The following is a 14,561-nucleotide window of genomic DNA, read 5'->3' as shown; positions in this document are numbered from 1 at the left end:
CTCACTTTTTTGTCAATGTGTTCTCACTTTTTCCAGTAAAACTGTTTCCGCCCTGGAACCTCGCGGTGCAGTATAGATCTGACACAAACTTGTGGCTCCACTGGCAACAGATCTTTCCACAGTGTGTGGAGAGCGAGGTCCGCTACAGAGTCAACGAGAACAACTGGGAGGTAGGACAGAAACACAAGCTCCTCTTAATGGTGCAGGGTCACATTTATATAGTACTTTTCTACCCACATGAGGCGCTTTACATCAAGGGACCACTCACCAATTCACACACTGGAGGCAAGGTGGGTGACGGTGTCTTGCCCATGGACACAACGACACCTGCGAGATTCGGTCACATGACGACCCGCTCTGTGGCTCATCAATGCGTCACCTGACCATTAATGAACACATGCAGACGAAAGCAAGTAATGACGGGGACTGAAATTACAATTTGAAAAAACGTTCATGAAGGACAATTAAGTGGGAAATGTATTTTTAAACTGTTTTGGGTCTTTTCACTAGAACCAAGGGCCTGTGGTAGTTCATGAACTCCTCAAACTAAGCTTTACCTTTGATTTACATAATGAAGGACATTCTCTTTACAGCCTGGAAAGAAATATATATAGAGCTATTTTAATCCCTTAACTCCCACCTGAACCGAGCACATTTTCTCCAGTTTGGCTTTACCCCAGTCCAAAAGCTTCTGGAAAAAAGGTGTGAAAATAGCAACAAAACTGAGACAAAAACAATGATGGAAATGTGACAAAAAAGTGAGAAAACATTGACAAAAAATTGACAAAAAATTGACAAAAAAGTGACAAAAAAGTGACAAAAAATTGACAAAAATGTGACAAAAAAATGACAAAAATGTCACAAGAAATTGACAAGAAATTGAGAAAAAATTGACAAAAAAATGACAAAAAATGTGACAATAAATTGACAAAAAAATGACAAAAATGCAATTAAAAATGTGGCAAAAAATTAAAAAAAAGTGACAAAAATGTGATACAAATTTCACAAAAAAATGGCAAAAATGTGACAATAAATTGACAAAAATGTGAAAAAATGTGACAAAAAATTGACAAAAAATTGACAAAAAATTGACAAAAAATGAAAAAAAAATTGACAAAAAATGACAAAAATTTGATTAAAAATGTGACAAAAAAATGACAAAAATGTGACAAAAATGTGTCAAAAAAATGACAAAAATGTGACAAAAAATTGACCAAAAATTGACACAAATGTGACAAAAAATGACCAAAAAAAAAAAAGACCAAACAGTTACAAAAATGAGTCTAATACCCAACAAAAAAATCAGGCGGGAGTTAAGAGGTCAAGTCTTTATCTTTTAGATCCGAGGTTTGAATTCTTACTGTAAGTCCATTCCATACTGTTATCTGACATGGACTGTTCAAATATTCTCCATTGTTGTGTTTGATTGGCAGGTGTCCAATGCGTCGATTGGTCAGGACTTCATGATTGACCCGCCGTCGAGCCCATACTTTTACCAGCTTCAGGTGCGGAGCCGTGTGAGCTCTTACTGTGCTCAGTCTGAGGAGTGGAGCGACTGGAGCCGACCAGTCATGTGGGGAAACCGCAACATCACAGGTAACATCCTGATGCATCATTATGGCCCGACTGGAGTTTGCAATGACCTCACTGTTTGTTGATCGGTCATCATGGTCTTTTTGTCCATCTGTGTAACTGTTGCACCTCTCAAATCTTCAAGGCCGGGGGAACCCAGGGTGCTGAGGGCGCTGCAGCACCCCCTGGTGGATAGTTTGTGGACTGCAGGCAATATTAACCCCTTAACTCCCACCTGAACCGAGCACATTTTCTCCAGCTTTACCCCCATCCAAAAGCTTCTGGAAAGAAGGTGTGAAAATAGCAACAAAACTGAGACGAAAACAAGGATGAAAATGTGAAAAAAGTGAGAAAAAATTGACAAAAAAGTGAGAAAAAATTGACAAAAAAGTGAGAAAAAATTGACAAAAAAGTGAGAAAAAAGTGAGAAAAATTTGACAAAAAAGTGAGAAAAATTTGACAAAAAAGTGACAAAAAAGTGACAAAAAATTGACAAAAAATTGACAAAAAATGACAAAAATTGACAAAAAAGTGAGAAAAAGTAAACGAAAAAATTAGAAAAAATGGACGAAAAAGTGATAAGAATTTGACAAAAAAGTGACAAAAAAGTGACAAAAAATGACAAAAATTGACAAAAATTGACAAAAAAATGACAAAAAAATTAGAAAAATTTAACGAAAAATTGACAAAAAAGTGAGAAAAATTTGACAAAAATTTACAAAAAAAATAGAAAAATTTAACAAAAAATGGAGAAAAAATGGACGAAAAAGTGATAAGAATTTGACAAAAAAAAATGCTAATAATTTGATGAAAAAGTGACAAAAAAGTCACGAAAATTTGACAAAAATTAGATGACTGCCCAACGAAAAAAGTGATGAAAAAAAATCTGATGTGAGGAAAAAGATCCATTTAGTTTTGTAGGTCTTTCAAATGAGGTGTTACACTGGCCTACAGGATTTGGGTAAAGCTGAACTGGACAAAATGCTCTCGGTTCAGGCGGGAGTTAAGAGGTTAATAAATAGGATTTATGCACAGAAAAAGTATTTTGGGGGTAAATTTTGTCCCTCAGCGCCCCCTAACTAAAACATCTTCCCACGGCTCTGCAAATCTTTGTATATACAGTACGGAAGAACACTTTGTTCTCAGCGATAAAGTGAACCATGCAGTCTACTTACTTCAGCTGTTGATTCTGCTGAAAACGGCGCTGTTTCTCTGACCTTTGTGGGATTTTTAGACATAATGTATTTTCATTTTATATAGAGAATTAACGGAAAAAGATTATGCAGATTAACATTAGACCTTTCATCGTCCTCTGTCTCCTTTACACCACAGGAGGACGTGACCCCTGTTCTCTCTCTCCACAGAGATGTTTCCTGTTGTCCGAGTGTCCGTCTTCTCCGAGGGGACGTCCGTCTCCTCTGAGGGGGCGTCCCGGGTGCAGAGGGTCCTCCTGATGTTGTGGACAAACTTCAGTGTCTCCTGCTCTTTAGACAAACCCTTTGTACCTGGACAGTTCCACCTTCTGTCTCCAACTGGAAACTACACCCTTCCATCTGTCAATCACTCCGCCCACTTCCTGATCCAGGAGTTCAGCCCCGCCCACATCGGGGACCACACCTGTGTTTTCTGTGGCACTGACTTCATTAAGAGATGCTTTCAGAGCAAAACTCTTCACGTCACTCCTGGAGGTAAGTTTTATCATTACTTTTGTTATGGAGCAGTTTGTTACTAACATTACACACATTACATTTCAATTGGAAAAAAATTCACTGATAAAGAAGATACACATAAAATTTCTCTCTTCTGAAATACGAGCTCGGTCAATGCTGAGGGAGAAACAGTGACCTCTGCAGAACAAACGTGTCGCCTTTAGAGCAGAGTCTGAACTCTGGGAGAATCAGTCCAAACCGGTCACTCCAGGTTCGAGCTGCACCTTTACTTTACACGGAAACTTCTAATACTGACCCCAACCTGAACCACAGTTTCTCCCGTTAAGACGTTAAACATCATTTATTCCATTTCAGCTTCAGCAGCAACAAGATACAAATCTGCGACAGGCGTTGGATGGAGTTTAGCTTCGAGATGCTAACGCCACATTTAAATGTCGACTCTGTTAAAGGTTCTGTTTGAAAATCCCTCATGTCTGACATGAAAAGCACATGACACAAACCGACCAATGACGTCTCAGGAAAAGCACAGCCCACGTGAACGCAGCAGAATGTTTGATTTGATGTGATTATATCTTAGGAGCGTCGACCCTGACCCTGGTCCTCATCTCCATCTGTGTGGTCGTCATCATCATCATCATCGTCTCAGCGACCGTCCTCACGATCTACTGCAGGAGACGTAAAGGTCAGTGTCCAACGTCCTCATGTCCAGACACGTGTGAAGAGGCTGATGAAGGTTTTGTGTCACAGCTCGGGCGACAGGAGGAGGACGAGGAGGAGGAGGAGAGGGAGGTCCAAACACTGAGGCAAGTGGACTTTTATTTTATGGCGGGGTATTATGCAAAATCGACTTTTTCAGGCTTTCCATCATGTTATTATGTCATTCCGTCACTAAAAACATGCCTGAAGTGTTGCCTTGGCACATTCACGTATTTTCGAGTAATCTGTAAAAACTCTGATGGCGGCCATTTTAGGGATAGGTTTGCCTGAGTCCTCCTCGGAACGCCTCCACCTCCTGGAGACGCCTCCGAGCTTTCGTCACCAGCCGAGTAACCAACCACTGCTCCTCAGCAGAGCCCCCTCCCCGCAGTGTCTAGCCCTAAGATGTAAACAGAGTCATCATGGAGGATTAGCTTCATGTGTTGTGAACCGGAGCCACAGCAGACTTTACAAAGACACACATCAGTGTTTCTGTTACCGAAACACCCAGGATTCAAACCGGTGACAAGAACACTTATTTCAGTGTCTGGTTCTGCGCTGGGCCTTGATGATGCACAGAGCCTCCGGAGAAAGCTAATGCTAAGCTAAACCTCGAGTCATCACGTGAAAACGAGAAATATGCACAAATAAAGTCAATAAAACCACCACACACATAAAGAACCGTTTAACAATGATCACACACGGAGCCAGGCTTGTTGATTTGGAAGTTTATTGCTCACATTTCATCTACAATGGGTCATAGCCGAGTGGTTTTCTCCCGGAGCTAACAAGCTAGCCACGACAAGCTAACGGGAAAATTCACTGAATACAAGCAGCATATTATGCATTGAAAACGTCACTAAACAGGCAACTGCTTGAAGCAGCCTTTATGATGACCACACACGGAGCCTGGCTTGTTGATTTCGTAGTTTATTGCTCACATTTCATCTACAGTGAGTCGTAGCCGAGTGGTTTCTCCCGGAGCTAAGGCACTATTAGCCGCGACAAGCTAACAACCTTCACCTTCACAACATTCATTGAAAACAGGCAGCATATTATGCACAAATAACGTCAATAAAGCAGGAACTACTCGAAGCAGCCTTTACGATGATCACACAATGAGCCTGGCTTTACACATTTGTGGTTTATTGCAGACTTTTCATCAACAATGAGCTGTAGTCGATTATAACAAGCTAACGGGTAACCTCGAAAAACCATTGTCCACCTGCACAGATAATGTCCGTCTTTTGAATCGTATGGGCTCCTGCAGATCCTGGTGTCGTCCATGGGGGTATAGTTAGAGATCCATAGGGCAGATGCAAAGAGAGAGCCTCCAAACAGCAGTTATTTTTCAGGCAAGAGCCTCTTCCAAGCGTCCGGTGTGGAAGGTTCGTCTCCAAATCATATCCTGTGTGGCCATTGTTCACAAAGTGATAAACAGTAGCTCCTTTCCAACAATAAGAATGAAAATGCACCGATCGTAGTTTCAATACTGTGGAGAAAACGAGCGTAGTGTTGTGATGCCACAGACAGCGTGTGGAGGGGGCGTGTCTGAAAGGCTCAGAGGTTCTTAAAGAGACAGGGGCCTATTTCAAGACGTTCAGGGCAGCCATTTTGAAAGAGCAATTTTATACAAGGCAGTTTTTCTAATTTACTGCATTTACATTTCGTCATCATTGTAGTGTGATATAGACTGGTGCTATGTGACTGAAAAAAGCAGAATACCTCCTCTTTAAGGCCAGACCAGAGCTCCTGTAATGCCCCGCACTTACAGGAGAGGAACCAGCCCACCTGGAACTCCAAGCTGCTGTTCCAGACACACTGAAGTCAAGACCACAATTTTACAATAAATCTATGAGAAACATTAAATCAGTGAATAATTAAAACATGTTATTAAAACTAAACACTTGAATGTGATTTTCCTCAGAGAGAATACGAGAACATCCGCCCGGAGTCTGAAAGGATTTACCAAGACCTGCGTCTGGAGGAAATGGATCCGATCTACAGCGACCTGCACCGGCGCTGAACAGACTCCGCCCCCACGGGACGTTTGTGACGAGTCCTGGGGCCTCATTTATCAAAATGTGCGTAAGAAAGTAACGCAAAATTGTATATACTGTATATATTTTTTTATTAAAGAAATATTCTCAAGTATAAATACTGTTACTTCAAAATAGTAGCTTTGATTAAATTACTGTTAGAATAAAACTGTGTTCCCAAAGTGACTTGAGTAAATGTACTTGAGTAGTTTCCGTCTCCCTCTGAATGTAGTCGGTCGGTGACGCTCGGTGGGATTTATAAAGATTCTTTTTCCTTTTGTGCCAGTATTATCTTAAAGTGAACGTCTCCTGCAGACGGGGCTTAAAAACAGTGAAAACATTCTTTTGGAAACTGAAGTTTGATCGTTTTAAATCCTGTCTCTGTAAGAATGAAATAGTCAGAATGAAACACAGGAGAAAGAGCTGGAGCTCCTCCTGCTGGCAGCTGTAGGAATAACTTCAGTTTTGATCGACGGCCTGGTTTACAGCTTCAGCTCGGCCTGAGAAACTCACTCTGAACTCACGTCATGTTGGATTATGGAATTATAAAATGACAATAACACGATTATAATCAGGAAGTGCAGAACGAAGCGCTGACGCTGTAGAAGAAGAAACAGCCACATTGAACAGCTTTGTCCCAGGATGAACTCAAAACAAAGTGAATGTAGTGAAATACTGAGGTAAAGCTCAGAACAGTGGGTTTTGCAGGATACGTTCACTTTAAAGCTTTGTGAATGTTTCCGTTTGCTTTGTGTGATGAAGAATCAATAAAAGTGTGAAACTACATCACGTCCTGGAGTTGTTTATGTCGTCACCAGAGGGGGCAGCACTGAGACACTTTTACAGCACATGATAAAGACAGATTTTCCTCATCATAAAGTGCTTTGATTTGATATATTCAGCCGCTGCAGGTTCATAATGAGGACTTTTGTCACTGTTATTTAACCTCTTAACTTCCGCCTGAACCGAGAGGATCTTTTTCCTCACGTCATCAGATTTTTTTTAAATCATTTTTTTGTTTGGTATTCAACTCATTTTTGTTACTTTTTTGTCATTTTTTATCACATTTGTCAATTTTTTTTGTCAATTTTTTTTGTCAATTTTTTGTCAAATTTCTGTTATTTTTTTGTCCATTTTTATGTCATTTTTTTGGGTCAATTTTTTTTTTTTTTTTCCTAACTACTTCCTAACTGACAGACCAATTCGGAAGCTTCTTATCATGCACATATAGTAATGCACATTACTATTACTAAAGATAATGCTGACTGGCATTTTGTAGGGAACAAAATCCAACCCATTTCATTGTGGTGGTAGCATTAGTTCGTGGTGGCAGAGCTTGGATTTTTGTTTGTTGGTCCAGAATGGAGATTTGACCTCACTATTATTACATGGCATTTGTTCCAAAATTGCTGCTTTTGCCGCTTGTTGCTTTAAATGAACAGGCCACCGTTTTTCCATACTGAGATATGTTCTTACCTGAGCTTTGACGAGTTCTTTAGGACCTGTCTGGTCTTCAGTCACGTAAACACAGCGCAGACGGCGTTAGCATTTAGCCTCTCCCTCTCTCCTCTATAGCTCCAAAACAGGTCAAGATAGAAGCTACCAAGCTCTTCCACGTTTTCCCTGTTTAAATATGGTTACGTGAAGTGTTCCACTACAAAGTAGAATTACACACAATTAAACAATGTGGATTTTCTAAGCGGATAAAAGGGGGAACTATATTGTAAGGTGTAATAATACCGGGAGTAGTTTGGCATCCGCACAGTAAAGTGAAGATTACTGCGCGGATTTCGACGAAGAGGCAACCAGGAGGCGACCAGGAGGCTCCGAAACAGCCGCCCGAGCCACCTCAGCAGGAGCAGCGACTCTACCCCTCCACTAAAACACTCACCCCATCTCAAAAGGAACAATAAAAATAGAATTTGACTGAAGCGAAAACAAGCACAAATACATTTCGGTTCAAATTTGACAACTTTATTGATTGTAAAAAGCAGGAAGGCGAGAAAAACAGCCCGAGACCTTTGAAGACGACAGAGTCCGAGTCCCGTCCCGCAGCAGTGGATCCGCTGTAGCGCCTCCCGCAGGCTGGGGGTTCAGAGCACAGCTTCATAAACCGGGACAGGGGGCCGGACTCTGCGCCGACAGGTCCGAACGGGCCGAGACGTTTCGGCATCCGAGCGACGCGGCCGCAGAGCGAGCTGCTCAGGCCTCGCTCTGAGCCGCGGCGCCAGACGCCGTTCAACAAACAATCATCATTCACCGTTTAAGAAACTCTCCTCAGGTTTAGAGCCAATGGACATAAAAATTAACTTAATTAACACAATACGAAGGAGACTTTAGTTTGACTGAACACGCAGGTTTAAAGGATAATATAACCCAGTTTATTAGCTCTAGAGTTCTGCATCACTTGTGTAAAAGTAATGGTACCTGTAGGTGTTGGAAAATGTGACAAAGCACCAAGAGAAAAGCCTTTCATTTCCATCATCAACTGCGCTTTGTGAAACAGCCTAAAGATCGAAACTTTGATACAAATATGGAACCCTTTTCAATATTTATATTTGAGCTTCTCTCTCCATATGTTTTATATTATGTTTGCTGGACATTTGCTTTTCAAACCAGGCTAACGGAAACCCTGGCATTATGAGTACCAAAGGGGGGTGGGGGCCCCTGGTGGGCTTCAGAGGCACTGCAGGCGGACCTCTATGTAAATGTGTTACTTTAACCGAGCACATTTTCTTCAGTTCGGCTTTACCCCAATCCAAAAGCTTCTAGAAAAAAGGTGGGAAAATAGCGACAGAACTGAGACGAAAACAATGATGAAGATGTGAGAAAAAAGTGAGAAAACGTTGACAAAAAAGCGACGAAAAAATGACAAAAATGTGACAAAAAAAATGACAAAAAATGTGGCAAAAATGTGACAAAAAAAGACAAAAAAAATGACAAAAAATTTGGCAAAAATTTGACAAAAAAAGACCAAAAAAACGACTAAAAAAGAAAAAAAATGTGACAAAAAATGACAAAAAAAAAAAGACAAAAAAGCTACAAAATGAGTTGAAACTCCCCCCCCAAAAAAGATGGAAAAAAATCTGATGACGTGAGGAAAAAGATCCATTTAGATGAGTTTTATAGATCTTAGCTTTCAAATGAGGCGTTACACTGGCCTACGGGATTTGGGTGGAGCTGAACTGGAGAAAATGCTCTCACTTTAACCACTTTAACCGAGCACATTTTCTTCGGTTCGGCTTTACCCAAATCTAAAAGCCTCTTGACCGGAGCCGACGACCTGACGGCCAGTGTGACGCCTCATTTGGAAGACTGTCCCTTGTTGTCGTCACTTTTTTGTCATGTTTTTTTTTCTATGTTTCTGGTTGTGCTTTCATCCTCGCTTCCGTCTTTGTTCTTGACATTTTTTTCCGAAGAGCTTTTAGATTCGAGCAACGCCCAATTGGAGAAAATCAGCGAAAGGCGGGGTTTACCTTTTTTTTTAACATGTAATTTTATCCCTAAAACAAAGACCAATGACTTTGAATGGAGTAAATCATTATCATTGTGGGATTGTTGCTTTGAGAAAGGCCATAATGCATTACGTGATTGGCCTTTCATTGCGTTATTACATTAAAAATCGGCCTAGATTATCAACGTCATCAATTCCTGCAAGTGTTTTGTGCTCCGTCTGTTTTTATCCCAGAAGATGGCGCCGTTTCTCCGTCCTCTGAGTGATTCCCATTCATTTCCTGTACTCCCGCGAGCCGCCATGTTTGTTTGGGGCTCCTCCCGCGCAGGCCGGAGGTCCCGCGGGGCTCTTTAGGGCAGGTTGGGGCTGGGCGCGGGGCTGTTTTCTTGGCTGGCGGCCTGGCTCCCCCGCGGCGGCACTTCGATGATGCGCGGCTTGTCGATGATGCGCGCGTGGCGGTCGCCCTTCTCCACGATGCCGATGATCCAGGCGCCGCCGCCCGAGCGCTGGCTCTTCATCTCCGAGCAGAACTTGGCGGCCTGCTCCCTCGGCAGACACATCAGCAGACCCCCTGGAGGCGACGGGGCAAAGGAGGGGGGGGGTTAGAGGCAGGGAGAGGGGAGAGGAGAGGGCGGCGAGGGCCAGTTTCCTCCACAGATGCAAATATCACTGGACTTTTCTTCACTAAATATCCCGAAATGACACGAGCTAAAGCTAAAGCTACATCAGTATAAATAACACACATGAAAAGATCTTTATTACTTGTGCTTTACAAATATATCGGTTATTCTTTCTTATATTTATTTCATAAACTACAATAAAACGGCCAACTTTAGATTGTTTTAGTTGGGGTCAATAATTTTTATTTTTGCGATTACGATTTTAACCTCTTAACTCCCGCCTGAACCGCGATGATCTTTTTCCTCACGTCATCAGATTTTTTTTCCCATTTTTTTGTTGAGTCTTCAATTTTTATCACATTTTTTTTCATTTTTTTTTTTCATTTTTTTTTTTCTTTTCATTTTTTCGTCAATTTTTTATCAAATTTTTGTCGGTTTTTTTGCTACATTTTGGTCATTTTTTAGTCATATTTTTGTAATTTTCGTGTAATTTTATGTAATTTTTTTCATTTAAAAAAAAAAAAGAATCATTTTTTGTCACATTTTTTTTTCATTCTTTGGTCAATTTTTTATCAAATTTTTGTCTTTTTTTTGTGCTACATTTTGGTCATTTTTTTGTCATATTTCTGAATTTTTTTGTCACATTTCTGAATTTTTTTGTCACATTTGTCAAATTTTTTGTCATTTTTTGTAAATTTTTTATCCAATTTTTGACTTTTAGTCACATTTTTGTCATTTTTGTGTCATTTTTTGTCTTTTTTCATTTTTGTCATTTAAAAAAAACAAACATTTTTTGTCACATTTTTTTTCATTCTTTGGTCAATTTTTTATACAATTTTGGTCATTTTTTTTGCTACATTTTGGTCATTTTTTAGTCATGTTTTTGATTTTTTTTTGTCACATTTGTCACATTTTTGTCATTTTTTGTCATTTTTGTCGTTTTTTTGTCGTTTTTTTTGTCAATTTCTTGTGACATTTTGGGGACATTTTTGCCACTTTTTCATACATTTTTCGTCACTTTTTTGTCAATGTTTTCTCACATTTCCATCATTGTTTTCGTCTCAGTTTTGTCGCTATTTTCACACCTTTTTTCCAGAAGCTTTTGGACTGGGGTAAAGCCAAACTGGAGAAAATGTGCTCGGTTCAGGTGGGAGTTAAGGGGTTAATCAATTTTATTTGCTCATTAATAATTCACAATGTAGTTACAATCAGGCCCATTAAAGACACTATACTGAGTTTAAAAATGTTAAAATTCTGTATTTTCCTCCCCCTACATGTTCCAGCCATGTGTAGAATGAGCTCAAAATGTCCCTGAACTGTTTGTAAGCCGTGTCTGAAGCGTGAGTGAATCATCCGTGCGGCTCTTACCGGAGGTTTCCGCGGACGTGCCCTGGATCAGGTTGAACAGGTTCCCGCACGCCTTGCTGACGGCGGCCATCTTGGCGATGATGGGCAGGTTGTGGATGACGAAGGAGACGTCGCTCTTCTGCTGAGCCGCCAGGTTGTTGGCGTGTCCCAAAAGGCCGAAGCCCGTCACGTCTGTGGCGGCGTGGGCCTGGTACTTGTGCATGAGCCCCGCCGCTAAAACAGGGACGAGACACAGACGTTTCAGTCCAAGTTTTTGGCACCACAATGACAATCTTTCGGCCTCCAAGCGCAGCCGACGATGGAGTTTTGTAGATTTTCTCCACGGTTCATTCAGCAGCTGATCCACTGCTGTTGCAAAAACACAAGACTTCACTGCTCACTTCCTGCTCTTTGCAGTGTTTTTGTCTTGAAGCTAACGGCTAACACCAAACAAAAATGAGCTGCTAAAAAAAATTGTTGGCCTGTCTTTAAGGAACAGGCCACCGTTTTTACACACTGAGATATGTTCTTACCTTAGCTTTGACGAGTTCTTTAGAACCTGTCTGATCTTCCCCCGTGCCTTCAGTCACGTAAACACAGCACAGACGGCGTTAGCATTTAGCCTCTCCCTCTCTCCTCTATAGCTCCAAAACAGGTCAAGATAGAAGCTACCAAGCTCTTCCACGTTTTCCCTATTTAAATATGGTTAGACATCCCCTATGGAAATATTTCTACCAGAAACTCACTGGTCTAAGCTAATCTTAATGGAAATGAATAAGAACAGGAAGTACTAGCGCCCACAGCTTCAGCTCAGAGGAACTAGCATAGCCACATTGTGCAACAAGCCGAATCACCGACAATCTGTGCGCGTTTGGCCCGCCCCTTCAAACTGCTCCAATTGCTCCGTGACCAGACTCATTCCCTGCGTGGCATGGACAGGGAAGAGCATGGCAGAGCCAGGCAACAAAGTCACAAAGGGCTGAAACACGGCCACCAGGGGGAGCTGTTCCCCAGTAATGAGCCTTGACAGAGAAGCTCCTGATCGTGACCATTACCAGTGAAATGATCTGTTCGAGTAAAAGCTGAAGACCTCACCTGTGCGATTCAGCGTGGCCATCGAGAACATGGCCTCCTGATACGCCTCCTTCACCTCGTCTTTGGAGATGACCAGCTTGATCTTGTTCCATCGTTCGGGCTGAAAAGAGAGAGAGACGTTCAGCAGAAGGTCGTTTTGTGTTGTGCAGTCGTTCCGGGGCACAGTCTGTACCTGCTCTAACCACTGGTGAGCGTTGACGGCCACCTGCGTCCCGAGAGGTTTGGTGAGGACCAGGACGTCCCCGGGAACAGCTCCGTCAGGCCTGAAGCAAAGACCACAACTCAGTGTTAAAAATACACAAACATCTCCTGCTTTATCTTGGCCTGGAACATCTTCTCAATGAGGTGCCAAGGCAAATACTAGAGGAAAGAAGCAGCTAAAGCACAAACTATGAAGCAACAGGTTAATGTTACACCAGCTAAAACTAAAACTAAAACTAAACCAAAGGTACATTTTGACAGACTAACTATAAAAAGTGAAACATGAACTTAAGAGCTTGAGGTCTGTGCTCTGAGAGAAGAAACATGACTCCAGTGTGGTCACATGGGTCACATGGGAGGAAAACTCTATGGAGCCAGACTTTTGAGCTGTTCTTGATTCTAATGGGACGTTTGAAGTTCCATTAGAATCAACGCTCCCAAGTGTCTCTTGGAGTCGCCCCTGGCCACAAGGGGGCGGTATTACAGCAATGCCAGCTCCATGAGGACCATACATCCATGAGGTGCTCATTGGTTCAACCTCTTAACTCCCGCCTGAACCGAGAGGAGCTTTTTCCTCACGTCAGATTTATTTTCCATCATTTTTTTGTTGGGTATTCAACTCATTTTTGTAACTTTTTTGTAAATTTTAATCACATTTTTGTCATTTTTTCGTCCATTTTTTGTCATTTTTTTGTCAATGTTTTCTCACTTTTTTGTTGTTTTTATGTCAATTTTTCATCAATTTTTCATAATTTTTTTGCTACATTTTGGTCATTTATTTGACAAATTTTTGTAACATTTTAGTCATTTTTTTTGGTCATTTTTTGTCAATTTCTTGTGACATTTTTGCCTCTTTTTCATCAATTTTTCGTCACTTTTTTGTCAAATTTTTATCACATTTTTGTCGTTTTTTTTCACATTTTTGCAATTGTTTTGACACATTTTTATCACATTTTTGTAACATTTTTGTCATTTTTTTGGTAATTTTTCATCAATTTTTCATCATTTATTTTGCTATATTTTGGTCATTTATTTGACACATTTTTTTGGTCATTTTTTGTCAATTTCTTGTGACATTTTTGCCTCTTTTTCATCAATTTTTCGTCACTTTTTTGTCAAATTTTTATCAAATTTTTGTCATTTTTTCGTCAATTTTTCATAAATTTTTTGACATCTTTTTGCTACATTTTGGTCATTTATTTGACACATTTTTGTCACATTTGTGTCATTTTTTTTGTCAATTTCTTGTGACATTTTTGTGACATTTTTGCCTCTTTTTCATCAATTTTTCGTCACTTTGTTTTCTCACTTTTTTGTCACATTTCCATCATTGTTTTCGTCTCAGTTTTGTTGCTTTTTCACACCTTTTTTCCAGAAGCGTTTGGATTGGGGTAAAGCCAAACTGGAGAAAACGTGCTCGGCTCAGGTGGGAGTTAAGGGGTTAAACACATTTGACTACATTTACAGTCCACTAAAAAGAATCGTTTGACTCTATCTGGATTACACTGAACTATAACACCTTTAACGATCATCACTCACATGATGAACTCGTTGGGCTGACACACGACTGAAGCCACGCCTCCGACGATGATCCAGGGGTTGACCACGGTCTGTCCGCCGGTCACTGAAGTCCCGCCCTCCTCCGCCGCGTCACGGAAACCCTCGATCATCAGCGGCATCACGCGCTCGCGGTCCTGACAAAAGGCACAACACCTTCAGAGAGACCGATCAAAAACGGATCCAGAGAAGATTTTCAACTGACTTTAAGCCTGTGAAGCTGAACAATACAGTGATTTTGGAGAGTTTGAATGTTTGCATTAGGGATGCACCGATACCAATTCTGTCTAAAACCGATACGAGTACTATG

General features: G+C 41.0%; 1 protein-coding gene across 2 annotated transcripts in view; it reads right to left on the bottom strand.

The window, feature by feature from the left end:
* Positions 1 to 14,561, bottom strand: part of sephs3 (selenophosphate synthetase 3) — a 40,008-nt gene that overhangs the window by 16,662 nt on the left and 8,785 nt on the right. Inside the window, exons 4-8 of one of the 2 annotated variants that reach the window (XM_079580843.1) lie at positions 14,234 to 14,388; positions 12,666 to 12,756; positions 12,494 to 12,593; positions 11,420 to 11,632; positions 9,622 to 10,002 (exon numbers count right to left, since the gene is read on the bottom strand). In XM_079580843.1, the coding sequence (XP_079436969.1) occupies positions 9,782 to 10,002; positions 11,420 to 11,632; positions 12,494 to 12,593; positions 12,666 to 12,756; positions 14,234 to 14,388 (780 nt within the window). In that variant the 3' untranslated portion in view covers positions 9,622 to 9,781. Of the gene's footprint in view, positions 1 to 9,621; positions 10,003 to 11,368; positions 11,633 to 12,493; positions 12,594 to 12,665; positions 12,757 to 14,233; positions 14,389 to 14,561 lie in introns of those variants that run through there. The other variant, XM_079580844.1, reaches the window with a different exon arrangement.

Source organism: Gobius niger (assembly GCF_951799975.1).
Source record: "Gobius niger genome assembly, chromosome: 22".
NCBI classification, from domain to species: Eukaryota; Metazoa; Chordata; class Actinopteri; order Gobiiformes; family Gobiidae; genus Gobius; species Gobius niger.
Note: the sequence above shows the minus strand (reverse complement) of the source record. Positions and strands in the feature narration are given on the sequence as shown.